Below are 13,843 nucleotides of genomic sequence, written 5' to 3'. Positions count from 1 at the left end.
TTTTAGCACTGATTACTGTAGTATTGTCACTGGTCCCCTCAAAAGTGTCAGTTAGGTATCCGATCTGTCCTCGTAATGTCGCAGCCCCACTAAAAATCACTGGTCGCCGCCATTACCAGTAAAATAAATAAAAATGCCATAAACGTAGACGGGATAACTTATGTGCAAACCAATCAATATACACTTATTGCGTTTTTGTTTTTACCACAAATATGTAGCAAAATACATATGGGCCTAAAATGTTGAAAAAATTTGATTTTTACATTTTGTTTTTATTTTTTTTTTATTGGCTGTGCTTTGTAGCAGAAAGTAAAAAAATGGGATTTTTGACTTACCATAAAAATCCATTTCTCTGATGTTCATTTACGGACACAGCTCCTGATCCTTCTTAACCATTGTGTTATACTGCCCCCTACAGGAATAGGACACTAGGCAGGAAAAAGCTTGACTATGCCTATGAGCAGTCCCAGGGAGTATACACCCACTCTTAGCTATAGGCACTCAGTTTTGTTACAAGCAGTGTCAGAAGAAAGCCAACTCCACAGAGCGGTGGGTGCTGTGTCCGTCAATAAAAATCAAAGAAATTGATTTTACAGTAAGTAAAAAAATATCCCATTTTCTCTTTCGTTCATTAACGGACACAGCTCCTGATTCTTCTTAACTATTGGGACGTCCCAAAGCAGTGTTAAACATGATGGGTGGGAAAAGCAGAAAAAAATTCCCAAGGCTAACCATAATATGTACAAAAAATCCTGGCGCTGTGGTGCCGGTGACCAGAATACAAGGATGGAACAGTAAGGACGGACAATGCCCAGAGAAATCCAGCATCAGTTACATGTCCGTGTCCGGGCTGCAGCCTACCCAAACCCAGATCCCAACTGAGAAGAAATATAGCAACAAAAATCGGGTATATTGGCGCTCCCGGACAAAGTGACAGAAGGACAGAATGGATGCTGCTCAGGATCTTGAAGCATTAAAAATATTTATTAAAATGGATTAAAATATGCTCCTTGACAGAAAAAAGCCGGCAGTGTGCCCATGGTACGTCAGACAGCAGTTGGATGATATAGCAGTCAAAAGATACCTCAAAGCAAGGGGGACCCAGGAGCGAGAGGACAACGACTATCCAACTATGGAGCCTGGATGGTGTGGCGCTTGGGAGTGGCATGTCAGCCTCGATCACCCAGGGGAGCCTCGCTGCTGGTGTGCTTCCAAACCGAGTGATGTCCAAGATGTTGAGAGGAGGGGGGGGGGGGGGGGGGGAGTAGAATGCTCAACCCCCACAGACCGCTCCGGTTCTGGATGGTGCACAACCGAGGCGGCGGCAGCTCCTCGGACTCTACTGCAGTGGCGCCGGATGATGGCGTCACCGGGCGCCTGTCAGGGACGTGCACACCGAGGGCTGCCTTGCAGATGTAAGTCTACGGCTGCCGGACTGGTGCAGGGGCAGCACACCGGCGACTGTACTGTCAACTAGCAGAGCTGATACGGATGGCCATGGATAGAGGGGGATAACATGTTTTGGGCCAAGCCCTTCTTCAGATCTCCTGTGGCTCTTAGGCAGAGGGCAATTTTAATTGAAAAAATACGGAGGAAGAGGCGTTGCTCCCCACTCTCTGGCTCCACCTTGCACAAAAGGATAAGACAAAATACACAAAACACACACATAATGATGGAGGCTGACATCCCACTCCCAAGCGCCACACCATCCAGGCTCCATAGTTGGATAGTCGTTGTCCTCTCGCTCTTGGGTCCCCCTTGCTTTGAGGTATCTTTTGACTGCTATATCATCTGACTGCTGTCTGTTGTACCATGGGCACACTGCCGGCTTTTTTCTGTCAAGGAGCATATTTTAACCCATTTTAATAAATATGTTTTAATGCTTCAAGATCCTGAGCAGCATCCATTCTGTCCTTCTGTCACTTTGTCCGGGAGCGCCAATATACCCGATTTTGTTGCCAAGGCTAACCATAGCCAACCAGATAACATGGAGCCCAAACAACTACTGTAGCTCACCTGAAAAAAAAAACAATACACCCTCAGAGGACCAGGTTTTCTAAGCACCAGCCAGCAAAAAGAAGCCTTGCGGCCAAAATAAGCATCCGCAGATGCCAACACATCCACAGGCCCAGCACCCGCATGCAAGTTCGGAGGAATGACTGTTTGCTGAACAGAAGCTGAATTGCCTCCTGCAATGTCTGGAGTTTTTCCAGAGGAAGAAACACTCTGGCTGAGGCCAATTCCAGAGTCAGACTCAGATAGTCCAGTTTTGGTGGACAGAACCAAAGCAGACTCCAGAGGGTTCAGAATCCAACTGAACTCTGGGATGGTGGGACCCCCACCAATGTGGGTGCTGTCTGCCTGGAGAAACACTGCAACTCAGGCCGAGGCCAGGTCTTATGTGTCCTCGCGAGATGTTTAACTCGCAGGCCACCCCCGTCCAGTGGGGCTATGTCGCGGCCGACCTAGTGCGGAGCTGCGGTCTGCACACGCTCGCTGGCCAGACTGGGGGGACCTTCAGGATCTAGATTTTCCAGTCCGTCACCCAGTCCAGCGATTGATCGTAGATTCTCACCGAAACAAAACAACAAAGATAGGAAAAAATTCCATCAAAAAATAAAAATAAAAAATCGCCAGGACCAGAAATCCCAGCAAGGAACTAGGTGAGAAGACTAGGCAGAAAAAAAAACTGAGTGCCTATAGCTGAGAGTGGGTGTATACCCCCCTGGGACTGCCCATAGGCGTAGTCAAGCTTTTTCCTGCCTAGTGTCCTACTCCTGTAAGGGGCAGTATAACCCAATGGTTAAGAAGAATCAGGAGCCGTGTCCGTCAATGAACGAAGGAGAAATATTTATTTTAATGAAGGCTTTTTCTTTGTTTACAGCGCAAAAAATGAAAACCGCAGAGGTGATCAAATACCACCAAAAGAAAGCTCGGACACCAATTTTTTTTTGGGGTACAGCGTCGCATGACTGTGCAATGGTCAGTTAAAGTAACGCAGTGCCTCATCGCAAAAAAATGGCCTGGTCATTAAGGGGGTAAAACTCTCCGGTCCAGAAGTGGTAAAACAATTCTGTCACTCAAAAAAAATAAAGCTGCAAGCAGGTATAAAATTCCAGGGACCAAAAAGTATCTGCAGCTTTTATTACTCTTCTTAGACCTAGATGTTGATTGTTTTAAAAATTAGAAAAATGAAAAAACCTACAACACTTTTGGTTGTTTTATGACATTGATCACTCCCTCCCAACTTTAACTTCACACAATTAAAAAGGTCCATTTCTATGATGGCTGATCATTGGTCTTCTTGGCCAATAGAAGTATAAAGCCAGCCACAGACTGTTCGAATCTCGGCCTGTTCAGCAGGAACTGGCTGACATTCGAACCATGTATGGTAAAAAAAAGTGCTAATGCGAATATGTGCCAACTAGTGCCAATATTTCAGTGCAATGATATAGGTATATAAATAGTATTCCATAAGTGTTGAAGATCATAAACTCAAAATTTGCTGTTTACTAATGAACAGTTAATCTAAAGCAGAATAAATATATCCCAAAGATATCTTCTATACGCAAAAGTGCAAGTGCAAAAAAGAGAAAACAAAAAATGCTATTAAAGTGCAATGCATAAATATAAAAAATTCACTATAATAATCCAATATCAAATAAATATGTAAATAAAGTCCATATTGCAATCCTCCCATGACAAAAGTGCCAATTGTGCTGATAAATTCCAAGGTGCTCGCAGTGTGTCAGTGAAGATCCTTTCACCACAGTGTTCAAACAATAAGCCTGGGTAAACTCACCAGAATTCTGCTGGTAAGATTATAAACCAGCAGCCAAGCCTTATTCACAATTAGTTACCCCTGGGACTCCTCTCTCCTTAATCACCACAGCTCAGATATCAGTTATATGTAGACCACATAGAGGAAAAAAAAGGGATGCCACACATTGATTTTGAGGAACGTACTGCTTTCTACATCCCTGATCTTAGACCGTCAGAGCCGTGGATAAATCTTAAGCAAGCGCAGATCCCTAGTGTCTGGCAGACACCATCTATTGTGAGTGTTTGGAGCTTATCTTTTTTAATAAAAAATTCTCTAGCTATACAGTATAACGCTATGTGTGGCATCCCTTTTTATTCCTCTATGTGGTCTACATATAACTGATATCTGAGCTGTGGTGATTAAGGAGAGAGGAGTCCAAGGTGTAACTTATTGTAAATAAGGCTTGGCTGCTGGTTTATAATCTTACCAGCAGAATATCTGGTGAGTTTACCCAGGCATATTGTTTGAACACTGTGGGGAAAGGATCTTCACTGACACACTGCGAGCACCTTGGAATTTATTTATCAGCACAATTGGCACTTTTTGTCACGGGAGGATTGCAATATGGACTTTATTTACATATTTATTTGATATTGGATTATTAATTATAGTGATTTTTTTATATTTATGCATTGCACTTTAATAGCATTTTTTTCTAAATTTTCTTTTTTGCACTTGCACTTTTGCGTATAGAAGATATATTTGGGATATATTTATTCTGCTTTAGATTAACTGTTCATTAGCAAACAACAAAGTTTGAGTTGATGATCTTCAACACTTATGGAATACTATTTATAGACATATATCATTGCACTGAAATATTGGCACTTTAAGTTAGCACATATTTGCATTAGCACTTTTTCTTACATATTTCACATGAGATTTAATTTTATCATCATTTAACACCCACCACTCAAATAATTTTTTCGTATATTATCAAAAATAATTTTTATACAGATATTGCGCCTAATTTATTCTCTTACTTTCCACATAGCTTTGCTATGGTTTAGTGGCTGCATCTCTGGTTATTTTTTTTCACACTTTGTACACAAGTTTCCTAGGCGCTTGTTTCTAATTGTTCATGTATGGTAAGGCTGAATGTACCAAAGTTGATCATTGATCAGATTGGGTACAACCAGCCTCTCGGATATTACAAGCAATTATTTGCTAGCAGCTGGTATAGCTGCTAGCAATAATCACAGTGTTCTCCTGGCCGGGGCGGCTTTCCCCAACAGGGAACACAATGGCTTTGTAGGAGGGATTCCCCTATCAACATAGCCAGTGTTGATGGGGGAAACAAGCAATTTTCTATCCTGCAACCACTAGTTGTAGGAAAGAAAATAGTTCCGTCTATGGCCGGCTTTAGGAATAAGGGTGGACAGGTTGTAACTGGCAGAAGTATTGGAGCTCTGGATGATGACAATGGTCCAGAATTTGGGTGTACACAGAGACATAAAAGCTGTAGGTATGCACAGGTACCACTACATTTTAAAGCTGCTAGTTAGCATGATGGGTCACTTCAAATGTTTTTAGTTTTAAAATGACAGAAGGCTACAAGCATTGCTTGTGTGGACAAATTAAGTCTAAAAGCTCTTGGTAGAGAAAGAAAAGCAGCATGTAAGTTTATATATGTTCGCTTGCCATGAAAAAAAGAAAAGAGAAGAATTTACAGTACATCACATGTCTTATTACCTGCAACTTCTTCTCAGTCTCTTCATTTTTTGTTTCCATTAGAGACCTGATTTCTTCTTTCTCCTGGAAGGCCTTCAGTTCTAAAGCTCTTGTTCGGTCAAGTTCCTTATGCAGCTCACTGAGTGAATTTTCTTTATTTCTAAGCATGTCTCTTGCCTCTTCTAACCTACATAGATATAAAAATAAACCAGAGCGCTACAAAATGACTCAAACATGAAAAACTAGGAAACATTTCTGGTCAGAACTATGGAAGCTGGCACAACTTCTCATTTTTTGATTTGAAAAAAGCATGCAGCCTGTGAAGTGTCACTTGATGTGTGTATACTTGGGGGTTAACTATTCATTAAGTACCAAGGAATGAATCAGAACAATGGATTATACTTAAAAAAACAAAAAAGAAAAAAAAACTTACGACAGCTCTCACATTTCCTGACAAATTCATTTTAAGGCGGAAGTTGTCATTCTAAATAAAATGAAAAATTCCTATTTGCCTGAACACCTTGCATAGGATGTGTGATGTTATGTAAAACATTTTACAAAATTTCATTCAGACTTTTATATGTATAAATTTTAGATATACATGTAAAAGATCTGCTTACCATAAAAATTCTGGTAAAATATTTTAATTCCTGGTTTCTGTGTAGTCCTCCAGATAGCCCACTCTGGGTCAAAAATGACCCAAATAATACCAGTGGTAGCACAGCTGTCAGAAGATGTATACAAACAGATGCAAACCAAAGCTTAAACAATCCAGATTGCACAATTCATGATCAGGCCCAGATATTCCAACTACATCTGGGCTGGGATTAGGGTAGACTTCTGAAGATTCAGAACCCATCCATACCTCGCCAGTGTGTATGGTACAAGACACATAGGTCTGCAGCAGAACTGCTCCCTCAGAAATAAGCCATTTAGACACACTATAGAACAGGAATAGAAGAACTCCAGAACCGGCCCTAGGACCTTTGTGAACACTCTGGGAACTGTGGAACAGAAACTGGAAGGGGCAGTTCTCCACTGCAAAACTTTGGTGAGGTGAAAATATTGGAATGTGTAGGTAAGCAACTTTGCAATCCACTGATGCCAGAAAACCTTCTTGCTGGAGAAAGGCCACCACAGAGCACACCAACTCCATCTGGATTTTTTTTAATTCGAGAAATAGTCTCTGGAGATCCAAGATAGGATTAACATCACCATTGGTTTTCAGAACCGTGAAGAGATTATAGAGTACAAACCACTAAACTTTTTTCGCCATCACCAAGACACTAGCAAAATAACTGTGGCCTTGCCCAACGGGGACGGGTTATGCCTAAGAGGGGATTTGCTGCCAATTAACACTCACCCAAAGGAGGCAGCATAACCCTATCGCCATGGATATATAGAAGCCCCGTGTCCTGCCTGTGATAAGCGATAAATGTAAAAAGCTCACTGATGTTTTTGCATATGTAAGCCTAAAGTGGCAATAAATGTGACACTATCCTTATTCTTCAAAAAAATAAATAAAAATAAAATAAAAAAATCCACACACACCCATTACCTAAAGCAGAGTTCCACCCAAAAATGGAACTTCAGCTATTTTGCTTCCTCCCCCCTCCCGTGCCACATTTGGGGTGTAACGGGTACCCGTTTTTGACAGGTACCCCTTCGCCTCTTCTGGGACACCGCGCTGCGGCCGTCTGTCCTGGAAGTTCGGCCCCTACTCCTTCCCCTGCCGTCTAGCCAATAGAAATGCGCATGCGCGGTAGGGATCCCTTACCGGCAATGCCGGCGGCAGCACCCGACAATCGCTGGACTCCAGGACAGGTAAGTATCCTAATATTAAAAGTCAGCAGCTACAGTATGTGTAGCTGCTGACTTTTAATTTTTGGAGGGGAAGGCGGAACTCCGCTTTAAAGTCCCTGTAATCTAGGTTTCCTGAAATTGTGTGCGTTTTTCTGCTTCCTTGTAATGTCCTTCGTAAGTTCTCAAAACTTTCATTCCCCCCCCCCAATTTCTTTTTTTTTTGGCTTAAGCAGTGCACATTTGTGGAGGTCATGCGTACTGCTCTAAAACAAACTATGCTACCCATATTCCTTTTCCATTTTGGAAGGTGGCTATGTTCCAACATACAGTGGGGCTCTGGAGAACAAAATGTAGCCACCCCAACAGGAAGTCCAATCAAAGCAGCAAAAAATAAATAAAAAATAAAATAAAATTTGGAGAATTGGAGGCAGCTGAGCGGAATAGAAAGTTAAAGCGGAGTTCCGGGCACAAAAACAATATTTTTTTTTTTGTGCCCGTCCGCTAGTTCAGCCTAACCTGAAAAGGAATTGGATAGTTAGATTTTTTTTTTTTTAAAAACTCACCTTGTAATTGACGATCGTAAATACTCACCTCAGGGTACTTCCTCCCTCGGAGCCGCGGCTCACCCCGTCACTTCCTGCGATGCGATGATTCCTGGGAGCTAAACGTCATCGCTCCCAGGAATCAATGCGACGTCACCGGCCCCGCTCGTCACTTCCGGGCGACGCCGCATTCCCCTGCTAAACAGCTTCTGGGCATGCCCAGAAGCTGTTTAGGAATGCAGCGTCGCACCGGAAGTGACGAAAGGGGCCGGTGCGGCGCATTCTGGGAGAAGAAGACGCGGAAGAAGACGCAGAAGAGGACCGCGCCGGCTTCAGCTGCCCACAAGAAAGATGGAAACGCTGTGGAAGAAATTTTATAAGTAAGTATTTCTTCTAAAAGGTAAGTGCGAACCGGGACAGATCAGAGGCTAGCCATTGTGGAATGTGCTAGCCCTGACTGTCCCGGGGGTATGTTCATTAAAAAATGACATCTGTGCCCGGAACTCCGCTTTAATAGTGTACATACTGGAATATTTTATTTTTTTAAATTACAGTTTAGTGTCACTTTCAGAATTTGTTCAGTAATTCACAAATGGTATGCTGCAAACTAAGGATTATTTTATGCTATTGAAAATAAATAAAATTAAAATAATGTGCAGTTAGTTTTTGGCAAAACAGCCAAACTTACTCAGCTTGCAATTTCAAACGTTGATCAGATGTTCGACCCTGTTGTAGAAAAAGAAAACCGTAACATTTCATATAACAACTATAAGTAATTACATGAAGTTGCACTGTTCATCAAATACATTCAGTGCCCATTCACACTAAGAACTGCATGTGAATCGCACAGTACCGTCCTGCATGTTCCTGTACAGTGGGTTTTTAGTTCTTTAATTTTGTAAAAAAAAAAAAAAATGTCTTAAGGTATACTTAAATTTGTTCTCCAAAGTAAAGCCTATTCTTTACACTAGCCTGCTTTGATGCGTTGCATTAATGCACGTTCATATATGTTTGGCAGCATATAAATTTGAATGGGCTGCCAACACATCAAAATTGGCCATAAGCATACCTGCAATATTTTTCCCAATGAAACCCACTGCGCACACAGGTGCATTGTGAAGGTGCAACTGTGCAAATGCCCTCACACAAAAAAAAAAAAAACCCTCCCACAATACTATATTCCTGTTGTGTGTTGCTAGACCCAAAGACTCATTACCTCTCACTACTGGATGTCTGCTGACTGCAATAATGTGGTAACATACACTGTATATGGTGCAGAAGTATACACAATTCTTTCACACGGCTTTCTTACACAGCAGCTCAGCTTAGATGCGGTTTTCCAGCACATTTTGTGTTTTTTGAGCACAAATTTTGCCCTTTTTTTATCTTAAAACTGTGACTAGCTGGTTAAGGAGCGGTCGGCCACCGTGTCCTTAACTGATAACTCATCAGCTGTCTGTGGTAAAAATCCCCCAAAATTCATTCCAGACCCTTATCCGAATGTGCAGCCTGGCAAGCCAGGAAATGGGGGGAGAGACACGAGCGAGCGCCCCCCAAACCATACCAGGCCACATGCCTTCAACATGGGGCGGGGGGATGCTTTGGGGGTGAAGGGGGGTCACAGATTGGGGGGGACCCCACACCATTTTTTTTTTCTTTTTATTCTGGTCGGGGTTCCCCTTAAAACCCATACCAGACTTGAAGGGCCTGGTATGCCCGCATTCTTTGGTGTACATCGAGTGTAGAATTCAGCCGACAGCTGATGGTCATCGGTTTTTAAGGCCACGGAGGCAACGCTCTCCTTAACAACTGGCTATTCACAATTTGTTAAAGGAGCCTTTCCTATTAGAAAAAAAACAAAAAAAAAAACAAAAAAACGCAACACGTTTTTGGTGCAGGTTCATTGAAGTCTAGTACATGCAAAACACAATCTGCTGTGGGGAAAAAAAAAAAATCCCTGACCCTTTCCAAAAACGCATAGGGGTGAACCTAGTCTTAGTGGTTACCTTTTCTAGCCGTTCAGAAACTTCTTTTTCAATTTCTTTCTTCAAATCCAGCATGTCAGATTTTGAATGTTCATTGCTACAATCATACAACAAAGTATATAAACCTGTAGATCTAATGCAGTGAAGTTGCTTACCATTTACAGAACTGTAACAAAAAAGTGGAAATGCTAAATGCCCTCTTGCACTGAACACTGCTGATTCCAATCATTCTTGCAACTTGCCATCAGTGGCCAAGCTGCAAGAAGGATTTTTATTTCCTGGTAAGATTTACTCAGATATAAATAAAAAAAAAGTCAATGCGTAAGGGGCTGAAGCAGTACGTCCGTGTGAGAACTTTAGTGCACAGAACTGGCACATGGAGCCAAGGCAGATTTACAACCCTAATTTTCTTTATCAAAATATCTTCAGCTTAAGATCGTCTTTAAATCTAAACTATAAAGTTCACAAGCCGCTGGTAGATCGGAAATGCTTTTCACCTCTGGAGAAAGTGTCACCCCATGTGCCCTTCAGTGTGGCACACAAAAGCTAGAAATTTTGTTAAGTGATCTCTCCTGAAAGGGAGCAGTTCAGATTGGTTGATCCTCCTCTTCAACAGTGAAAATAATTATTTGATCCCCTGTAGACTTTGCTCACTTACAAAGAAATTAAGGGTCTATATTTTTTTTATCATAGGTGAACTTTAAATAATAGTAGTTAAAAGGGTAGTAAAGGTTTGATTAAAAAAAACAAAAAAACACAAAAAACATGTCAATACTTACCTGCGCTGTGCAAGGGTTTTGCGCAGAGCAGCCCCAATCCTCCTCTTCTGGGGTGCCCCGCCAGCGCTCCTGGCACCTCCTCTTCATCGGGTTCCCCAATGGCGTGCATGCTCCCGAGTCCTGCTGCTGCGTCCATTGACAGACAGCGGGACTCGGCCCTGCGTCACTGGATTTGATTGACAGCAGCAGGAGCCAATGGATCTCGCTGCTATAAATCTACCCAATGAGGACAGAGACAACAGCTGGAGCTGCTGGGCTTGTGCACATTGCTGGAACGGATGGGCTCAGGTAAGAAAAAGGGGGCTCTAGGGGCAGCTGCAGCAAAGGTTTTTCACCCTTTTGCATAGATTGCATTAGGTGAAAAACCACAAGACTTTACAGTCTCTTTATAATACGTTGCAGTTTAGTGAACGAAATAAGTACTTGACCCCCAAGCAAAACAGGACTTAATACTTGGTGGGGAAACCCTTTTTGACACTTTTCTCTCCTCCAAACACAAGTCGAGTTAATGCCAAAGAGCTCAATTTTGGTCTTATCTGACCACAGAACTTTCTCCTAATCCTTCTCTGAATCATTAAGATGTTCTTTGGCATGACTGTACATGTTCCTTCTTGAGGACTTTATATTTATGCACAATAGGAGTATTGGAGAGGATACTGTGTCATATACTGAGGAACCTTGGGATGGTCTCTGTGTCTGAACCATCAAGGATACTGTTATGACTGTTTGACATCATGTGCAGGGGGGTCCACCTCTTATGGCATTTGGTGGTGGCTTTTTCTGGACTCCTATCCAGACAGCTCTCGCTTCTCAGACCTTAAATTTGTTCCAACTTGATCTGATGGACTTTCAGCATTAGCGCTGCACTTCCCTCTGTTATTACCCAGTGGTATAGCTTGAAGAGGGGGGGGGGGGGGGGAAGAGATTGGTGTGCTAAGAAGAACACTTATCCTTTAAGTGGAGTGTAAATTTTAATATCACAGCACAAGCTTTCATTGTTACATACCAAGTATTCTCTACTTTTCTGCAGTTTTTTAGCTGGATTTGTAACTCTTTGCACTGTCCCTGCAAATTCTGGATCTCAAGACGAAGATTTTCTGTTTCACATAACTGGGTCTAAAACATAACAGAGAAGGCAGTTATTGTTAATGGATTTTGTTAAATAAGGCCCTTCTTTAAAAAGGGGGAAAGAAATGATGAAAGACTATCAATAAAAAACAGTCAACTGTTAATGGAATTAAATAGTCAGTGCTTGCCTCCTTCATAGAAAATGGATCTCTATACAGTAAATTGAGATGTCCTGATAAAGGTCTTACAACTTGGCGCAGGTGGCTGCAACATTCTGTGTAAAGACACTAAGTTGACCCATACTATAAACAGATTAACCAGTCTTGAGTCTACCCTTGACAGCTTTAGAAGTTGTGCAGTCAAAAATCCCATCTTCTCTTTTGTTAATTGACGGACACAGCTCCTGGTATTCATAACAATGGACATGTCCCAAAGCAGTGTTAACATGAGGGTTGGGAACAACCAAAAAATTCCCAAGGCTAAACATTAGCCAACCAGGCAACAGGAGCTCGACCAAACTGGAGCCCACCTGAAAAAAAACAATACAGCCTCAAAAAGGATCATGTTCTCTTCAAACAGCAGCCTGCAAAACCTTGTGGCCAAAGGAAGCATCTGCAGATGCCAACACACCCACTTTATAAATAGGCCTTAACCTCCGCCTGTCTTATCCATCTGAAAATGGTCGCAGAGGAAGCGGACAACCCTTTAAGGTCCCTGACTGTGAGCACAAATAGAGAGTCTGACTTCCTGAAATACTTCGTAGCTGCCAGGTACACCCTAATTGACCGGACCACATCTGGAGGCATGCAAGGCAATTTCTTTCGAATGTTTAGGCCTGGGACACAGGGAAGGCAACACAAGGTCTTCATTCAAACGAAAATCAGAGACAACCTTTGGAAGGAACGACGGACAGGAGCGAAGAACCACCTTATCCCTGTGAATCGCCAAATAAGGCGGACAGGATAACGCCGCCAGTTCTGACACCCTGTGCGCAAAGGTGATCGCCACCAAAAAAGGCCACCTTCTGGGACAGTGTAAGCAGTGGAATATCCCGAATATTTTCAAAGGGAGGCTTCTGTAGGGCTGAAAGCACCAAAATTAAGATCCCAAGGCGGCAACAGAGCCTGCACTGGAGGGACCAAATTTTGGACACCCTGAAGAAAGGTACGCACCAGGGAGTGTGTGGCCAAAGGTCATTGGAAGAAGACCGCCAAGGCCGACACCTGACCCTTGATGGTACTGAAGGCCAACTTCTGTTCAACTCCCCATTAAAGGAAGGTTAAGATTCGAGCCACCAAGGAGGAGCGAGGATGAACCCCAAGGGACTCTCACCACGCAATGTACGTCTTCCACGTACGATGGTAGATCTCCCTAGAAGTACATTTCCTAGCTTTCAACAGTGTAGGAATCACGGATTCAGATAAACCCCTATCCTTCAGCACCTGGCGTTCAACAGCCAAGCCGTCAAAGCCAGCGACTGTAAAGCAGGATGGAAGATCGGTCCTTGGGACAGCAGATTGTCCCTGAGAGGAAGTTTCCAAGGAACGTCGGCGATCCTGCTGCACCAGATCGGCGTTTCAAGCCCCGACGGGCCAGTCCAGGGCCACTAAGATGACCGGAATCCCTTCTGCCTCGATTCTGCGTAGAAGTCTTGGCTGAAGCTTGAGAGGAGGGAAGGCGTAAATCAGCCAATAAGGACCCCATGGGGCCACCAGGGCGTCTGTGGCATCTGCTAGAGGATCCCTTGATCAAGCCACAAACCTCTGCACCCTTCTGTTGAGCGGAGATGCCAACAGATCAACCTTGGGGGTCCCCCACCAGAGACACAGCTGATGAAACACCTCCGGATGAAGAGGCGACTCCCGTTGGTCTAACGCTTGCCAACTGAGGTAATCCGCCTGCCAATTTTCCACCCCGGGAATGTGTATGGCAGAGAGGGCTGGAACGAACCATTCTGCCCACCTTAGAATGCCGGCAACCTCCAGAGCCACTAGAACTTTTTTTGTGCCCCTTTGAGGATTGACATAAGCCACGGCCATGGCATTGTCTGAATAAATGCGCACTGGACAACCCTGATGACGATCCGTCCAATGATCCAGACACTGTATGATCGCTTGGCGTTCCAAGACATTGATCGGTAGTCCAGACTCTTCCAGTGTCCAGATCCCCTGA

General features: G+C 43.3%; 1 protein-coding gene across 1 annotated transcript in view; it reads right to left on the bottom strand.

Moving 5' to 3' along the window:
* KIF15 (kinesin family member 15) overlaps positions 1 to 13,843 on the bottom strand; it is a gene marked incomplete at its 3' end in the record, with an annotated part of 260,968 nt that overhangs the window by 13,461 nt on the left and 233,664 nt on the right. Inside the window, exons 30-33 of the mRNA XM_082258917.1 lie at positions 11,610 to 11,719; positions 9,846 to 9,921; positions 8,528 to 8,565; positions 5,516 to 5,681 (exon numbers count right to left, since the gene is read on the bottom strand). Of these exons, the coding sequence (XP_082115043.1) occupies positions 5,516 to 5,681; positions 8,528 to 8,565; positions 9,846 to 9,921; positions 11,610 to 11,719 (390 nt within the window). The remainder of the gene's footprint in view (positions 1 to 5,515; positions 5,682 to 8,527; positions 8,566 to 9,845; positions 9,922 to 11,609; positions 11,720 to 13,843) is intronic.

The sequence above is a fragment of the Pelophylax lessonae genome (assembly GCF_965119305.1).
Source record: "Pelophylax lessonae genome assembly, chromosome: 5".
NCBI lineage: Eukaryota > Metazoa > Chordata > Amphibia > Anura > Ranidae > Pelophylax > Pelophylax lessonae.
The sequence above is the reverse complement of the archived record's forward strand: the minus strand, read 5'-3'. Positions and strand labels throughout refer to the sequence as shown.